General features: G+C 38.0%; 1 protein-coding gene across 2 annotated transcripts in view; it reads left to right on the top strand.

Annotated features, from left to right (window-relative positions):
- FMO2 (flavin containing dimethylaniline monoxygenase 2) overlaps window positions 1-19273 on the top strand; it is a 26957-nt gene extending 7684 nt beyond the window's left edge. For both annotated transcript variants that reach the window (XM_026682201.2, XM_087960950.1), the window contains exons 4-9: window positions 4860-5022; window positions 8500-8642; window positions 11063-11262; window positions 12765-13120; window positions 17840-17912; window positions 18795-19273. In XM_026682201.2, coding sequence (XP_026537986.1) covers window positions 4860-5022; window positions 8500-8642; window positions 11063-11262; window positions 12765-13120; window positions 17840-17912; window positions 18795-19146 — 1287 coding nt within the window. In that variant the 3' untranslated portion in view covers window positions 19147-19273. The remainder of the gene's footprint in view (window positions 1-4859; window positions 5023-8499; window positions 8643-11062; window positions 11263-12764; window positions 13121-17839; window positions 17913-18794) is intronic.
- Window positions 19274-19319: the final 46 nt, after the last annotated feature.

Raw genomic sequence — 19319 nt, 5'->3', positions numbered from 1 at the left:
CAATGTAGAGTAATTCCACTTAATCTAGTTTTCTATCTAATTACTCTAGTGGTGCAGGCACCAGATTAGAACTCAGGAGACTTTAAATTCTAGTTCCACTTTAAGCTTCAAAGCTAGCCAGGTGACTTCAGGCCAGCCACTCTCTCTCAACCCAACTTACTCCACAGGATTGTTGTTGTTGGGGAAATAGGAGAAGAGAGCAGGGGTGGGATTCAAATGTCTTAACAACCGGTTCTCTGGGCGTGGCCTAATTTGTGGGTGTGGCTTGGTGGTCATGTGATTGGGTGGTCATGGCTTGCTGACTGGGCATGGCTTGGTGGTCACGTGACTGGCTGGGCACGGCTTGTATGTAAATATTGTAAATATTTATGTAAATATTGATTCTTTTAATTAAAAAAAGAGCAACTTTTACCCAAAATCAGGCAAAGCGGGCAGATTGAGTTGCTTGCAGAATCACAGATTCACTCACAGATCTACCATTCTGCAATCTGCTGCTTGAGTCTGCACTGAAAAGTAGAAGCTTCAGTCCTAAGGAAGGTTCAGCTCTGCTCTCAGGCCACATCTCCCCCCCATAACCCCCTGAATACCACCCCTGACTCAGGGAAGGCTCCTGGGCAAAGGCAAAGCAGTACAACAGCGATTTTGATTAGCTAGAAAACAAGAAATTCCATGATTTCCTGCTTTCTAGCTAATCTAAATCACCTGGCACAGCTGATAGTCGGAACAGTTGATCATCAGAAAAAAGAAAAAGAAAAATAGCAACTTACCAAAAATTAGGTGAAGGTACAACGTAGGCAAGTTGGATGGCATGCATGCCAGGTAAGGAGTGACTGGGCAGGGAGGGGCGGGAGGGGAGGGGCACGGACAGCCAGTGGTGTGATTTGCCAGTTCTCCGAACTGTGCAGAATCGTTTCAACCAGTTCTATAGAATTGGTCCATACCGGTAGAATCCCACCCCTGGAAGAGAGGCATGTTCACATCTTGAGTTATTTATAAAAACAATAAAGACAGGATAAAAATAAATACAGGTAGTCCTTGACTTATAACTGTAATTGAGTCTGCCCATTACAATTGCAAGTTGTAACAATCATTAATAGAAATGTCAAGCCTAATGGTCCCCCATCCCTGCTCTCCCCAATGAATCATTAAATGAATGTACAGGTTGTTAAGTGGAGAACTGGGTGCCTCGGGGGTGGAGCAAACCCTTGGAGGCCTAGTGCAGTCTCAGGCCTGCCTGCTCCAGGCCTCTCCCACCCTTTGAGGGACTTGATGTTCCCTGTCCCTTGGGATTCCCCCAGGCCGAGTCCTGCTAACAAGCTGGCCCTGAAGCCAAGCAAGGGAGCCTAAAGGAGCTATCAACACAGGGAGGAAAGTTATAGCTTGTAGGCCTCAGCCAACTGCCTATCCAGCCACTCACTTCCAGGGCAAAGCAGCACCCAACTTACTTTTATTTTTTGCAGAGGAGCATCTGTCTGTCTGTCTGTCTGTCTCTGTCTCTCTCTCTCATTCTGATTCTCCAGCACTCTCTGGGTCTCACGTGTACTTCTTCGGTCTTTGTTGGTGCTCAGTCGCTCAGGGAGATGCATGACCTACCCTGAGACACTTGCCCACCCTGGCTGTGGCCAATGCTCCACATCTCCAGGAGGAGAAGGGGATGCCATCTCCTCCATTGTGAAGTGTGCTAAATTTAATTGTGTTGTGCACAGCAAGAGCAGGCTGGTTCAGTGTCTCAAGGTGGAGAGGAAGTTGCATGCCTCCCTGAGTGACCAAGGTGCACACAGCACCAAAAAGGGCAGAAAGAAGGGCCCGCGAGACCCAGCAAGAGATGAAACAAGTACAGGGTGCTTTGCTCCCACTCTGGAATATGGAGAGAATCTCCATCCCCCACCCTTACCTTCTCAGGGAAGGCAAGGAGTGATTGGGAGGGAAGGGTGAGGGGTGGGGCCAGACACTGGTGAGTTCAGCAGACAGGGAGCCACAGCAGGGGGACGAAAGAGCTGCGGGTTGCCGACACCCATTGCTTTGGCCTGCTTGCACTGCTGCCACCCCCCCCTCCCCGCCACAACAACATCATTACCTTGTTCCGGCCGGCGAGGGCTGTGCTATTCCTTGTACGTTGCACCTCCTGCAAAGTTGCACGTTGCACGTACCACCCTCTATGGTGGAGATTTCCAGCCCCCACCATGAACTGCCTGGCCAGTCCTATATTCCAGAGCTCTAGTCACAGGACTGGCCCATTGGTCATCCCGGAGCAGCTCCTCCACCTGGGTGCACTGTGGACCACCAAAATTTTTCTCGTGGACCACTGGTGGTCTGCGGACCACTAGTTGGTGACTGCTGATCTATAGAACATTTTATACAAATTTTCTTTATATGCAGTTGACATAGTCAATTTAACATTTATATCCCACAATTTCTGCCATTTATCTAGTTCTATTGAATAACCAAAATTTTAGCCCAAACAATCATTGTCTCCTTTACCTGCTCACTTTCAAGTTTAATACCTAATAAGTAACAATATATTTTCTTTATCAGTTTTTCATCTGTTCCAGTTAGTATCTGGTCCAATTCTGTTAATTCTTTATTGAAACCATACATTTTAGCATCTTTCTCATATCAAGACTGTATCTGCATTTGTTGCCACCATGCAATCTCTGTCCCTTGACTACTAAGTTTCTGCTTGGTTTTTAGTTCCTCTTTTTCATTCAAAATATCTTTCTATCTTACAATTTTTTCCACATTGATAACATTAGGATGTATCAATGCTTCCATTGTGGAAAGCCAGACTTATATTTTCAAATAATGTTGTTCTTTAATTTTAACCCATGCTGATAATAATGCATTTCTAACATGATGTCTTTGAAAATAGCTATGTATCTTATTCTTCCCATACCATAAAAAAGCATGGCAACCTAGTTGAAGGTCGTGTCCTTCTAAAATTAATAGTCTTTTATGCCTCAAATTGATCCATTCTTTCACCCATGTAAATACCAAGGCCTGATAATACAATTCCCAATTTGGCAAAAAAAACCAACCTCTTTTTTCAGAGTCTTGCAATATTTTCAAACCTATTCTTGCTTTTTTCCCTAACCAAATATATCTTAATATTATTTTATTTAGTTCTTCAAAATATTTCCCCCCAATTTTATTGGAGTTGTTTGGAATAAATATAATAGTCTTGATAAAATGTTTATTTTTATAGTAGTTATTCTTCCTGTTAATGACAATAGCAGATCTTTCCATTTCTCCAAATCTAATTTAATTTGTTGCATCAGTTTCATATAATTATCCTCTTTAATTGTTGCACATTTTGCTGTTGGTTGTATCCCTAAGTAGTTCGCTTTTTTGATTATCTATATATCAGTTCTTTCCATCAACACTCTTTTTTGTGTATCTGTGAGGTTTTTAACTAATTTTTTTGTCTTGTCTTTATTTATTTTCAATCCTGCAACATCCCCATATTCTTCTATCTTTCTAATTAACTTCAGTCCAGTGGTTCTAGTGGGTCTTCTAGTATAAAGACCAAATCATCTGCAGATGTCTGTAGCTTGTATTTCTTTTTTTTATTTCCATATTTTCTATTTCTTCATCCTGTCAAATATTTCTGGCTAATATTTCCAGAATCAGTATAAATAGTGAAGGGAACAGTGGACATCCCTGTCTAGTGCCTTTTTTTATATCAAAGTTCTCTGTCATGTCCCCATTTACCATCACCTCAGCTGATTGTTTGTGATACATTGTTTTAATCATATTAATAAAATTCTCCCCAAAGTCCATGTATTTTAGTTGTCATAACATAAATTGTCAATTAACATTGTCAAATGCTTTGTGTGCATATTATTTTTCTTTTAGGGATTCCAAGGTCCAAGTTTTGCATTCCCAAAAAGTTTTAGTTCAATAAAATCCAATTAATATTGTCATTAAGATAGCCAGTCCAATTTTCCTCTTTTAACACTTATTTCTCTCAAATAGTTCACTTCTTGTCCAGAACTATTTCATCATTTGTGCTTATTCACCGCTATTCTTAGGGGGTGGAAGGTATACAAATCCACCTCCCTCTTTTACAGTCCCTCTGTCACTCAAGCCAATTTTTAAAGGGGAGAAATTCGTCAACAGAAGTTGGAAAATTCTCACCCAGTTCAGCCACACTGTTCCTCCTCAATCTTCATTCATTCTTCTACAGTTGGGCTGTCACAGTCTCAGTCAGGCACGCAATGGCCATCTTTTTCTTCCTACTGGATTGAGAGCTTTCCTTCAGATCAAACAAGAGTGTCCTCTCTTCTTCACCACCCCTCCAGGGTGGCTTAGGTCCCAAGAGACCCTCTAGCAGGAGGAATTTGGCAAACTTCCATAGAGCCCTATGGAAAGTAAACAATATCACTGTGACGACAGCTTTGATTTCTTGGGAGGCTCTCTTTTTTTAAGGTGGCTCCTTCTGTTATTTTAAAAAAGATCCTATGAGTTTTCTCCCTAGTGTCTCTATAATTTTTTCACAATCCCCCTTGTTCCCAAAATGTGCACTGTGCAACAGTCAAAAGTCTCTCTTCCTCCAATCCACAGGAAGAATGATTGGTGTACCATATTTATTCCTCACTGGCAGATAACATTTGGTGAGAGATAAAACAAAGCAAGGGAAATCACCTTAATTTGTTCCACATAAAATCTGTAAACACAATTCCAACCAATCAGCCTTGTCATTTCTCCTGGCTGGAGAAATGCATATCATACATGGCAATTGTGTAAATCCCAGGCTTGTTCTTTAGCTTCATAGCACTCAAGGAAACAAAATGAGACAAGCAATTTTAGCAGCCAACAATTACTGTATATAATAACTATATCCTTCTCTGTTTTTATATTAGTCTCCAGTTGTCCATGTAGAAAAATGTCAAGATTTCTCTACCACTGGCCAATGGAATGTGATTCTAGAGAAAGATGGAAAGCAGGAATCCTTCACCTTTGATGCTGTCATGGTCTGTACGGGACACCAGATAGAAACATATACTCCGTTAAATTCTTTTCCTGGTATGGCTTGGCTTAACAGAACATCGAAGCTATGAATGTTTTTGCAAATGTTTAGGAATAGCACAGTCTAGTCCCAGGATCCAGTGATTGGGGATGAGATAAATTCAGCTCTGTCATAGAGTTCAATGAAATAGCTATGGATTGTGCTGGAATGTTGGGATGCAGGGTGATGTTTAATTATATCTTTTAAACATTACATAACAAAGAACCTGACTTCTTGCCTGGCACCCAGATGCATTTGTAAATTGAAGGGAAAATGTTACAGACCAGAAAAATATAATCAGAAACAGTATTTTACTTAGCTTTTTATATTTGATTATAATTTTATAGATTATATGTATAAGGAGAGATTGAAGGAAGTGAGTAAGTACAGCTTGGAGCATAAGAAGGAAAGGGGAGGACATTACTGAAAACTTTAATTATATTAAGGGTGTGAATAAGGTTCTAGAAGGCAGTATTTTCAACATTAAGCAAAAATCAATAACACGGAACACAACCTCAAAGTGACAGGAGGAAAGTTCAAAAGTAATGGTAGAAAGTATTGCTTCACAGAAAGAGAAGTGGAAGCTTGGAATCAACTTCCAGTGGAGGTAGTGAGTCAGTCATATGTTTAAACATGCCGGGTTTAAACATGCCTGGAATAAACACATATCCATTATCTGACAAAAATTGTATTATTATGTACTTTATTCATTAAACATGAAACTCAGTCAACTGAACATTTAAAAATGTATCACCAATATTAACTGGAACTGATGGTTGATAGGGGTTGCTGGTATCAACCAAATATTTTCTTAAGATGTACGATGTTCTGAGTAATACAGTTTTTTGCAGTTCTACTGGTGTTATTGCAGGAAGCCGCAATTTCTTGATGTACTGTGTACAATTCTTGGACATGGTGCTAAGTGTCCCGATGACAATGGGTATCAGTGTCACATGTTTCATCCATAATCGGATACTTTCAATGGCCAGGTCATGATATTTCATGATTTTTTTTCTAGTTCTTTTTCTTTGACTCTGGCGTCTCCTGGTACAGCGATATCAATAAATTGTACGCTTTGGTTTTTGATGACTGTGATATTTGGTGTGTTGTGTTCTAAATGATGATCCATCTGTATTCGAAAGTCCCACAAGATCTTCACCTTCTCATTTTCGACAACTTTTTCCACTTTGTGTTCCCATGACTTTTCGGATAAAGTAAGTCGTATTTTTTACATAATGGCCAGTGGATTAGTTTAACAACTTGGTTGTGTCTAGCTTTGTAATCATTTGGTGCAATTTTGCTGCATTCACATATTAAATGTGAAACAGTTTCAACTTTGTCATTGCAAAGTCGGCAGTTTGGATTGTCAGTGTTTTTTTGTATCTTCGCTTTCATGGCATTAGTTTGTAGTGCTTGCTCTTGAGCAGCAAATATTAAACCTTCCATATCTTTCTTGATGGTTCCCATTTTAAGCTATGCCAATGTCAAGTTGTCATCACATTTTCCTTCAATGTTTTTTAAGTGCTGTCCATTGTATTATTATTATTATTATTATTATTATTATTATTATACAAATTTTACAATAACAGCAGCGGACATGCAAAAAACTGTGCTACTTGGAACATCGTACATTTTAAGAAGATGGTTGATACCTAGGATGCTGGCAGCAACCTGTATCTACCATCAGCGCCAATCAATTATATCTGTGATACATTTTTAAATGTTCAGTCAACAGAGTTTCATGTTTAATGAATAAAAGAGATAATAATTTTTAAAAACCAAAGAAATAAAATACCTCAAAGGGCACTAGGTCCACTTGATGGACCACTTGAACTTTTTACGCTGTCAGTTTTCTATGTTTCTATGTTTTGTTGTATAGATGCAGCATTTGTCAAGAAAAAATGAAGAAAAAAATCACTTTTCTTTATATTCTTGCTTGAAATTCCATGATTAAAAAGATTTCTTTTCTCACCCATGATATCTATGTTTATCCCTATGTCATTCTTGATGTAAATTTTTATCCTGAGTCCAAACAAAATGTTACAAAAAGTTACAAATTTTGCAACATATCCTTTACGTCCAGTTGTGCGAACAAAAAGATGAAAGCAAATCATGTAGTACTCTTTATTTTTATAGTATAGCAAGCTCACATTTTAACTTCTTAAAGAGGGAAGGAATTGAAATTCTACATGGAGGAGAAGGGATGGCACACCTTTTCTCCTTCCTCTTTCTCTAGTCATAGCTGCCTGCTGAAGTTTACCCATCTGCTCCAGAGGGAAACAAGGCATCAGTACTTTGTTTCAAGTTTGGTCTTTAACATGTCACTGGGATAGAAGGCTATGAGTTCACATAATCATATTTGTAAATAGTGATGTGATATAATTAACAATATTTTCTTGTACATTACATGAATTTCTAGTCACATTTTAAAAAATGATTTAGACATAAAATACTAGAGAAAAGTAAAGTCCTACACTTAGGAAAGAAAAACCAAAAATACACATATAGACTGGGTGAAACAGGCTTAATAGCAGTAACTGTGAGAGGGATATTGGAGTCTTAGTGGACAACCTGCCAAATATGAGCCAGCAGTGCATAAGCGCACCAACGTGCCTACTGTCCCTATCCTATTGTTTCTTTTATATTTTTTTTATTTTTCTTATATGTATCCATGTATTCATAACTATGTTTTTACTTATACCTATTATCTTGTAACCAATTGACAAATAAAATAAATAAATAAAATAAATAAATAATGTGTGCAGCAGCAGCCAAAAAAAGCTAATGCAATCCTCAATTGCATTAACAGAGGGATACAATCAAGATCAAGTGAGGTACTAATACCACTCTATAAAGACTTAGTAAGACCACACCTAGAATACTGCATCCAGTTTTGGTCACCACACTATAAAAAAGATGTTAAGACTCTAGAATGGGTGCAGAGAAGAGCAACCAGGATGATTAGGGGACTGGAGACTAAAACATATGAAGAACGGTTACAGGAACTGGGCATGGCTAGTCTAGTGAAGAAAAGGACCAGGAGAGACATGATAGCAATGTTCCAATATTTCAGGGGCTGCCACAGAGAGGAAGGGGTCAAGCTATTTTCTAAAGCACCTTAAAAAAACAAGGAATAATGGATGGAAACTGAACAGGGAGAGATTCAACCTGGAAATAAGGAGAAACTTTCTGACAGTGAGAACAATCAACCAATGGAACAGTTTGCCCTCGGAAGTTGTGGGAGCTTCGTCACTGGAAGCTTTCAAGAAGAGACTGGACTGCCATTTGTCAGAGATGGTGTAAGGTCTCCTGCTTGGGTGGGGGTTGGACTAGAGGACCTACAAGGTCCCTTCCAACTCTGATTATCTGTTATCTGTTAACTTCTAAATATTTTCACTTCAATATTGTGTGAATTATTTCTTTCTTTCTACAACCAAAGTAGTCACATGCAACCCCAAATTATTGTATTATAGTTGTGGCTTGTTTCGTGGCAGGTTTTGAAAAGTTCAAGGGGAATTCATTCCACAGCCAAAATTACAAAGATTCAGAAGGATTTGAAGGGAAGACTGTTGTGATCATTGGAATGGGAAATTCAGCTGCTGACATTGCTGTGGAGATCTGCAAGAAAGCAAAGAAGGTAAAGGGAGAATAGGTTGTTTGGGGGAAATTATAATATTTCAGATGTGGTCTTAAGATTTTGCAGCAGGTCCAAAGCATGAAAGAAGACTCAATTCAAAAAGAACATGCACGCGCGCACACAAGAGAACAGGATTAGGGGAAGTGAAAGAGATACAGAAAAATATAGGTATAAATATAAAAATTGCATACCATGCTCCTGAGGGTTGTTTTTTTTTAACAAAAACAGATGGCTAGAAGGGATTCTTGAAAGGAGTAACATGATATTGGATCATGCATCCATCAGTTTCTTACAAAAAGAAAAATCTCCCTAGGCCTTCTCTGCTTTTCTTGAATTGTAGAATCCATTTGCCAAAACATAAAACCCAATCTTGTTAATGGAAAGCAAAACAAATTCATTCTTGGCTTCATCAAAATAAAAGAGGATAAAAGAGGCTTCACTTTTCAACCATGCAAACCATTCTGTACCCAAATGGATTACCAAGAAAGGGAGGATAATTCCCCTTTTACCTCTAATTTCAGTGTGCCAGAATTAGAAAACATATAAACCACAGAAAAAATATGGCTGTCAGGACTCCAACAAATCCACCTCCATTCAAATCATGTAATAATTCTGGAATAAATTCAGAATTTGCCAGATTAAAATAATCCCACATATTCTGTACCCAAATGGATTACCAAGAAAGGGAGGATAATTCCCCTTTTACCTCTAATTTCAGTGTGCCAGAATTAGAAAACAGATAAACCACAGAAAAAATATGGCTGTCAGGACTCCAACAAATCCACCCCCATTCAAATCATAAGTCTCTAGCCGCATCTCAGAGAAAAGAAAATTGATTTATTAGAAATGGACATGTTGGTGTTAGCTGGGTGCAGCCGATATTAAAATATATCATTCATTTCCCCCTTGACCCTGGTCTTCCCCCCACCTCCTGGATATGTATTCTCCAATGGGAACATCCATCCCCAAGAGTCATCAATCATGCTCTCCAATAATTTTCTTGTGCTCCAACAACTTTGGGCTGCCAGGGTGATTATCTAGGCACTTAAGAATGCACTATTTTCCCCCACTCCCTTTTCCTGGCAGCTAAAAAGACCAAAGGAGTATCTTTTTAGATGACAAATGCAAACAAACGAATTTTAAATGTCTCAGGACAAACTCCATAGAAAAAGGCAAAAGTGATTTGTCAAATTCAAATGAATGCTATTTCAGCCTAATTCAGAGTGCTAATCTTGCTCCTGAATTTTCCCTGTGTACATTGCTTTTTGAATAATATGAACTGCTTGCATCACAAATCTCACATATTTTGAAATTTGTTACAACAGTTGAACATTCTGACCTTCATTAGAACCAGATAAACTTTACAATTTTGTAAGTGTTTGAATTGCTAAGAAATCTATTTCAAGCTAATTTAATGGTAACAATATTTTCAAAGAGCAAAGGATGTTTAAGATCTCTGAGCATTCACTGATCTTATAGCCACATTAAGTGCTCTTCATTTCTGAGCAACAGAATAGTTTTATGGTACTAACATTTCCTTTTCTCAGATCTTCGGATATACTTTGGACATTGAAACCTCAAATTTGCTAGGTTTCATGTACTTTGGCTATTCTCTGACTTGGTATCATGGTTCTGTAGTATTTTTATTTTCATCATTTATTTGCATAGGAAATACCCACTAGGTGGGACATATTAGAATCCCATACGTCTACCAGAAAAGCACAGAATTATAATATAATCAAGACAGTGATGGGATTCAAAAAACTTTTCTACCGGTTCTGTGAGCGTGGCTTGGTAGGTGTGGCGAGGCTTGGTGGGTGTGGCTTGATGGCCGTGGCAGAGGAAGGATACTGTAAAATCTCCATTCCCTCCCCACTCCTGGGGGAAGATTACTGCAAAATTCCATTCAGTTCCCATCCCACTAACCTGCTTTCCAGCTCTGTTCTCCTGTGCAGGACAACAAAAAAAGATCCAGCTGATCAGCTGGGACTCAGGAGGCAGAGAATAGTTGGGGGAGGGGCCAGTCAGAGATGGTATTTGCCAGTTCTCTGAACTACTCAAAATTTCTGCTACCAGTTCTCCAGAACTGGTCAGAACCTGTTGAATACCACCTCTGAATCAAGAGCTAAAATCTATAGCATCCCTCCTATAACTACAGCATGAGTTTGTGGTGTATGCTGAAAAAAAAAGCTGTTTCTTTGAGAATCAAAGCAATAATAACACCTCTAATTATAAATTAAATGATTAAAAATAACAGAAGACTATAGAAAAGTTAATATTTATAGAGTGGAAAACGATTATGAGAGCATCATGTACCTATACTCAAATGTTGCAGTAGGCTAAAGAAAAAAAAAAGTTGGTTTCAGGAAAAGGATAGCATCAAAATAGATATCTTCAACCCTTCCCTTGTGGTTATATAGGTGGTCCTCAGTGCCAGGGGAGGCACCTGGGTGATGAGTCGAGCATCTGACAATGGCTATCCCTGGGACACCATCTATCACTCTCGTTTTATTAATTTTATCCGAAATTCTATCCCGTGGTTTGTTTTGAAATGGATGACAGAACAGAAGATGAATCAATGGTTCAATCATGAAAACTATGGCTTGGTGCCTCAAAACAGGTATAATGCATAGAAATGCATAATTATGTAATTGTCATGAGACTGTCTTTATAGTTATTGCTAGTTATTACAACAATCACTTGCAAAATTAGTAATTTAACCTTAAAGCTAGTCAAGGTATGGAATTGTGCTGAATTTCACCACCTGCACCATTCTGTAAAACCAAGCAAAATCGAATTGGTAAAAAATAAAATAAAATTTGATGAGTAAAGTTAAATAATCTTTGACTATCAGTATTAGCTTCCATTTATTTCTATGTTGAAAAACCACTTTAAAAACTCAGATATCTGTAAAAACATGTTTCTTACTGTGTCTCTTCATGGATCACTTTTGTTGCCTTGCTGATCTCCAGAGATTTATTCAGCAATAGTGTCTACTCCTGAAATCCCTTCTACTTCTTGGGTATTAGTTTGCTGGGTGTTTTTGCAATGCAATATGAGAACTCTTTAATGAATACAGCATGGTCTTTACTGTATTGTACAGTCATATAGGAATTAAATCGAATAGCAAAAATCAACAACCCAAATGTCTGAAATTGCAGAAAACATCCCAATAGAGACAAGAACAACAAAAACCAATCAAGAGCAGAGCTTTCTACTTCTCCCTGTCCCCACCCGAAATGCTTGGGGAAACAGCCAAGTCTTTATTGGCTAGGGTATGTAGGAGAAGCAAGTGTGGTGTCTTTCAGTGACTTAATAGTCTTTCAATCATCTTAATTGCAAGTGTATTTGTATACTACAATTGTATAGCAAAACAGGCTGCTTTATGTAGGAAGTCAAGCCTTCAAATGTCTAGTTTCCACTTTCAAGGTTTTTTTTTTCTTTTTCTTTTAAAGAACATTAACAATGTATGCACTTTCTCAGGTTTAAAATAAACAGTGAGTTATTCATACCTATGCAAGGACAAAGTGAGAAATATCCTTTTTAAAAACGTTTATCTTTTCAACAAATCCCTCCCATCTCTACTTACAGGATTAAAGTGGGAGAAAATGTTGCAAAACAAATTCTAGATTTTTGAAGTTCCTCTTCCTATTTTCCTGATGAAAAAGAGGTTGTGCCTGGCCTAAAGTCACCCAGTTGGCTTTCATGCCTAAGGCAGGACTATATCTCACAATCTCTTGGTTTATGGCGTGATGCCTTAACCACAAGACCGAACTGGCTCTTTTAAAATTTTTAATTAATTTTCAATTAAACATTTTACAATTGAAAATTAAGTTTAAAACTAGTTTAGAAAAAAATGGTAAATGTCATCAAATTTTAACGGGGAAACCGTTTTGTATAGAGTAAGAGTTATGTTGCAAAACTGTGGAGCGATGTTAGTGTAAACTGGCTTAAGAAAACTAGAATGAGTTCCTGACGGAAGATAATGTTTATCTTCTGGGAAATGCTCTTCTCTTCACCGAATATGACAAAATTGAATTGTACAAAGTATTATGAAAGGTCAACTGGTGATACTATATTTTTCTTAGCAGTGCTTTCCATCTATTGTTTTGTATGTTTTAGGTATTTGATGAAAGAACCAGTGTTCAATGATGACCTGCCAAGCCGTATCCTGTGTGGATATGTGAGCGTGAAACCACTTGTCAGGCAATTCACAGAAACCTCGGCCATATTTGAAGATGGGACAGTAGTGGAGAATGTAGACATTGTCATCTTTGCAACAGGCTATAGCGTTGCATTCCCTTTCCTGGACAAATCAGTCCTTGAGGTAGAGGATAATCGTGTCCCACTGTATAAGCATGTCTTCCCTCCTTATCTGGAGAAGCCAACCTTGGCTGTTATCGGTCTCATCCAGCCCCTTGGGCCTATTATGCCCACTTCAGAACTGCAGGCACGCTGGGCTACAAGAGTCTTCAAGGGTAAGATTATAAAGAGGATGAATATTTTATATATAGTGAGGTCAACAGTGGGCATCATGACCTGCAGAGTATAGAGGGATAACATGTTGACTTAAAAAACTTGAAATCTAACATTTGACACAGGATAATAATAAAAGGAAATGAAGAACACTATATTTATTCAAGGTACAGGTAGTCCCGAGAGTACAACCATTTGTTTAATGACAATTCAAAGCCACAATGACCTTGGTAAAAGTGACTTATGACTTCTGCTCACATTTAAGACCATTGCACCATCCTTGTGGTCACGAGACTGCAATTCAGGCATTGGAAACTGGCTTATGTTTACAATGGTTGCAGTGTCTTGCAGTTATGTGATTGCCATTTGCAATCTTTTTTGCTGATTTCCAACAAAAAAATGACAAAAATGCCAATTGGAGAAGCTGAATTTGCTTAATGACCACATGCTTTGCTTAATGTCTACATGATTCACTTAATGTCTTCAGCAAAATTTGTTACAAGTAAGGTCCATCTCAACTTATAACCACAAAAACTTATTACAGAAATTCTGGTCCCAATTATGGTCATAAGTCCAGGACCAACTGTAATATGCATTATTCATTTATATAAACAAACCAGAATTTATTTGAGGTTGATAAACCACAGTTTTGAAACATTAGTTTGCTGTTGGCTTTTTGATAAGAAATGCAGTTTAAAGGTCCACCAAAGTTGCAGCCTTTTTTAATAAATATAATTTCATTTATATTTATTTTTTCTTAGCAATTTTCATTTTATTCAAAAAAATTAAAATACAAAACTCAATTTTAAAACAACAACAACAAAAAGACAAAAAGCATGCAAGACAAAGTGCATTTAAAAAGGAAAAGAAAAAATCCCATCATCTTTTCACATATTACCCCCTCTAGGTTGAGTATTGAGTAATACATGGCTACACTATTAGTTCCAACCCCTTGTGAAACAGACCTCCTAATTTTTTAAAAATGAATAAATCTATTTGCAAACTACTGACCCATCATCTATATGCTACATTAATGACAAAAAAACTCCAAATATTTTGCAAATTAAAAGGGAACAAATACCTTATGATGAGAGTCCAATATTAATGTAAATAAATGAAAACACTTCAAAATCCACAAGCACATTATGTTTACATACTGAAAACAAAAGTTATTTAGAATAGCATAAATCAAAGGAAAAAGAAAAAAGAGAACAGCTAAAGTCCAGAATGGGTTTGAAATAAATCAGCATTCAGCCAGCCAATCTACTAGAGAAAAAGCAAAATAAAAATTCAAACAGTGAAATTAAGACACAGGCATACTTAAAAAAAAAACCCCAACCAAAATGCTAACAGGAAGATGGATACCCAAGACTTTCTGATCACTCCCAAAGGGAACTGGAATCTTCAAGATTCCCTTTCCCAAATGGGTCCACAGCTGTCCCAGAGTCATCTTGGGCCATTCCCTAAATGCTCCTATTCAAATCCAGGGAGCAGCACTGCTGGAGAGCCACCTTAGGCATCAAAATTGGCAGATTGCCAGCAAAAGAGAAAAATCTCCTTACTGCTCAGCAGCCATCTTGAGGAGGCTTGAGGTTTATGTTTAAAATATAATCAAATTGATCTAGATTGTTTTGACTGCAGGTACTCCTTGAGATACCACCAAAATGGAGAAAGCACATTACGGTTTCATGTTTCTTTATAAAAGTGTTGTTCTGACCCAACCGGGTTCCCAAAGAGCAAGCACAGACTAAGGCAGCAGCCCCCACCTTTTAAGGTTTAATAACGAATGCTGTTCCTTTACAGATAAAAGGCTGCTTCCCACTAATTAGCTCCGACAAGAAAGAGTCTTGTCAAGGTGTTTGTCAATGCTGCCAAAAACCCAGAGATAAGAACTAATTTACAAGATTCTCCAAACATGAACTAAGATGTCCACAAGTTGAGCTTCAGAGCTTCTTTGCTGTCTGCAAAGAACGCTTTTCCAAACCTGGCTTTTATCCTCTTGAGGGAGGGGCCATTACCTTGCAGTCTTACTCCCGAGTGCTGTGTAATTGTTCTTTCCTCCGAGCAATCCTTCGTGCACGTGCACTGGGCACAGGCTCCTCGGGAACCTCATCACTGCTGCCAGCCCCCACAATCTCTGAAGGCCACTCCCTGATGGGTCTGGCCCCTCATCAGAGTCCTCGCTCTCCTCAGCCATCTGCACCTGCTGCCGGCTAACCACAACAAGTGTATACTGAAGCTTTGCAGAAGTTATCTTTGTATATTTCTTAAGCCAAGAAATATTTGTTTTCTAAATCCTTCCCCTGGAAACAACTTCACTAACATGAACTCTGATTAAGATATAGAATAGCTGGTTAGGACAAGTGGTGGCTTTTGCTTCTCTTTGCAGCCTGCCTACTTCACACAGAAGTCTATGTTTCTCTCAGTTTTGTACATCTTTAAAAAATAAAAGAAGAGGAAGAGGAAAAAGAAGTATCACAATCTTTCAGTTCTATAATTTTTAAACTTTTTCAAGCTCTGGAACGTATCTTTTCTTAGATAAAAGAAAAAAAATTGATACGATAGTAAACAAGGTACTAGTGATAGAAGATTGGCTGAATTTGAGTGAACTGTTTTTTAAAATCTTTAGACTCACAGAATCCCAAGTTAATTTTGCACTAAGACACTTTACATTTGCAAACCAAGCGTTTGTGTATTGTGGAGTACTTAACAATTAAGTGTCCTATGGTTTCTATGCTCTTTCTTGAGCAAATCAGAAAACCTTATTGATAGGATCTGATTGATTCTTCTACTATCTTTTGCAAGAATCCCAACTGTCATTTTTAGAAAATCCTGAGGTATAGCAATTTCAGTACTCAGCATGTGGTCCTCAATGGAATTATAGCCAGATGCAGCGGAACATGCAATGGGGTACCCTAAGGTTCTGTCTTTGGCCCAGTTGTCTTCAACATCTACATAAATAACCTAGATGAGAAAATTGAAAGGGAGATGATCAAATTTGTGGATGACACTAAGCTGTGGGAAATTGGTCACACTTTGGAAGAGAGACTCAACATTTGGAATGATCTTGACAGACTTGGACCCTAACCAACAAGATGCAACAAAGTGAGAAAATGTAAGGTCCTGCACAGGTGCAGAATAGGCAGTATCTGGCTCAACAGTAGTACTTATGAGAAGGATCAAGGACAAACCTGCAGTGTGATGCAGCTGCCAAAAAAGTCAATTCAGTTCTAGGCAGCATCAAAAAAAGGGATAGCATCAAGGTCATAAAGAAATGATAATAACCCTTTAAATAATAAGGCCACAGTTACTGTGTCCAGTTCTGGTCACCACAATATAAAAAAAGAGATAAGAAAGAATGCAGAGAACAGCAACAAAGATGATTAGGGAACTGGAGGCTAAAACATATAAAAAACAGTTGCACTAGAGCCTAAACTGCAGGATGAATGGCTAAGGGTTTAACTAGATATGTTTAGCCCAACAAACAGAAGGATTAAGGTTGATAGCTGTCATCCAATATTTGAGGGGCTGTCATAGGGGATCAACTTATGTTCCATGTACCTGAGGGCAGGACAGAAGTAACATTAAAGAGAGATACAATCTAATTTCCTAACAGTGAGAACAATTAATAAAACAGCTTGCCTTCCAGAATTGTAGAATTATGGATGCTCCATTGCTGGAGGTTTTCAAGAAAAGATTGGACAACCATTTGTTCAGGATGGAATAAGGTCTCCTACCTTGGCCAAAAAGATACATTTTGGAAGCTCAAAGAATCAATTGGGCTCTTCTACTGCTGCTCTCTAACATTTATGGCTGAGAAATAGGAAGTTTAGGATTAGAAGCCATTGATAACCCAATTCATCACAAGTTTGAATCACTTTTAAAACCATCACTCAATGCAAGTGAATTTGACAGATTAGTTGTATATAAGCTAAAATAATAAACTAATAAAGGAGAATATTTGTAACTCAGGGTTGAAATTAGGGGTCTTTGGTGCTCTCTGAGCTTGGTTTTTTTCTTGCAGACTGATGATATTACCCAGTTTGGGTAATGAAACTTCTGCAAGAAAACAACCAAGCTCAGAGAGCATCAAAGATCCTTCAAAATAGTAAATGACAGCAAAGGAAAGAATCAAAATGACTGGTGCAGCTATATAAATTATATTCCTAATTATCCATGAAGTTGATGGACAATGTGTGTATATAGGTTGGTGTAATATGTTCATCATTAGAATATAAAGATAAGATAATCTTGCCCTTTTAATCTTTTTTCCCCCCCCCCCCCCCCATTTTCTTTTCATCATTGAAACAATGACTTCAACAATGATTCAAAAGTACACTTTAAGTAACATAGACAAAGGCTTTAATACATAGAGTATGGGGAAAATTGAAGAAATGATAAGGGGAAGTGATATTAAAATTTTTCTCTGCTACTGTCACCCGCTCCAAGAAGAATAATCTCTATATATTAGTTATCAAAATTATAAGAAAAAGCAAATGACAGTGATAATGACTATAAAAACAATAGCAACAACGTCTAGGATTTTTATATCACTGGGAAGAAAAATAGGATTCTATCTTTTTGGAGGGCAAGAGTGAGTTATAAACCAATTATATTGTATATGTGTATGCCTTATGTAAAAATGGAATGGACTGAGATGACTATCGTGCTGTGGTGTCTTCTAAGAGGCATAAGTGACTTGTTCAGGTTTTCCTCCCTAGGGTTAAGCCTTCTGCCTTCAGAGCGTGCCATGATTGCTGATACCATTAAAAGAAATGAGAAGAGGACTAAGTGGTAAGAGAACTATCCTAAGCATTGGCATATAGAGAGAGGGTAACAGGTAGCAAGTAATGAAGCCTGTGTTGTAATGGTTACAGTGCAAACATTGTCCATTATATATTTGCATGCAATATCATCATGCAAGTAGAAAAGAACGGAAGTTGCCTTATGACATCACAACACACATTTTGACATTTGGGCATCAGTATGGTTAGGACTGGATAATTGTATCCTAAAGAACATCAATCTTCCTTATTTGGAGACACTTCTCCATCTTATAAAGCTTTCCAAATGTGAACAAATTTGATGGGGCTAAACATGATGATATGTTATTAATAATCTCTGCTATAGATGGGTGGGCAATAGCTTTTTAAAATAGTTTAACTTGAGAAAAAAAATCAGGAAACATGCCTTGGCATGGATTTATAACATTAAAATATTATAAATATACTTATTTGCTCACCATGAAATAATTAAGAATGTTTTCATATCAATAATGTAAAACCAAATATCAACAGGTTATCAGATGATTAGTGAGGGGAGCTGGACAGTAGCATTATTATTTGGTTTTCTTGTTTCTAACTCATCTAAAATTTTGTTTAGCAAATATTTCTGTTCAGACATAAAATGCTGCCGGGAAGAAAGAAAATACAAAATGTAGGATTGAGGGTTTTTTCTTTTCAAAATAGGGAGGGTCCAATCAAGTGATCAAAATGTGGCATTTTTACATTACTTTTAATAACATTCCACAAAATTTTAATTCACTTTGTGCCAAGGATATGTGGTAAGTGGGACGGGTGGAATTGACAATCTACTGTTGGAAGGAAAATAATTATTTCCATCACAGAATTGCAACTCCTCTCAGCTATTGTTTCTTTATTTTCCCCACCCACAAAGGTTTGGCACCAGCCGCAGTCAGTCAATCCAAACCGTTTTCATAGATTACCTGGACGAGCTTGCTGCAGCCTTGGGATCAAAGCCAGATCTATTCTCACTGCTATTGTGGGATCCCATATTGGCCTGGGCCATGTTTTTTGGACCCTGCAACCCTTTTCAGTTCCGTTTGAAGGGGCCAGGAAGGTGGACTGGAGCCAGGGATGCCATCCTCACCCAGAACGAGCGGATCATTAAACCCACGAAAACACGAGTTGTGAGCAATTCTTCAAACCACACTCTGTTCTCTCTGCTCACAGCCATTGGTTTCCTTGGTATCTTGGCTGCATTTTTCTTTTTCCTTATTCAGCACTGATCTTCACCTTAAAACACATTAGTGACAATTGCTTATGTCCAAACCCTGCTTTCTATTCCTCTAATGACATCATCACAAGCTTACCATTTATACCAGGGGTGTCAAACTCAATTTCATTGAGGGCCGGATCAGCATTGTAATTGTCCTCCAGGGGCATGGTCAGAGCAGCCAGT

The sequence above is a fragment of the Notechis scutatus genome, chromosome 3 (assembly GCF_049901735.1).
Source record: "Notechis scutatus isolate UNSWTSFEM ecotype Mainland chromosome 3, rNotScu1.2, whole genome shotgun sequence".
Lineage (NCBI taxonomy): Eukaryota > Metazoa > Chordata > Lepidosauria > Squamata > Elapidae > Notechis > Notechis scutatus.
Note: the sequence above shows the minus strand (reverse complement) of the source record. Positions and strands in the feature narration are given on the sequence as shown.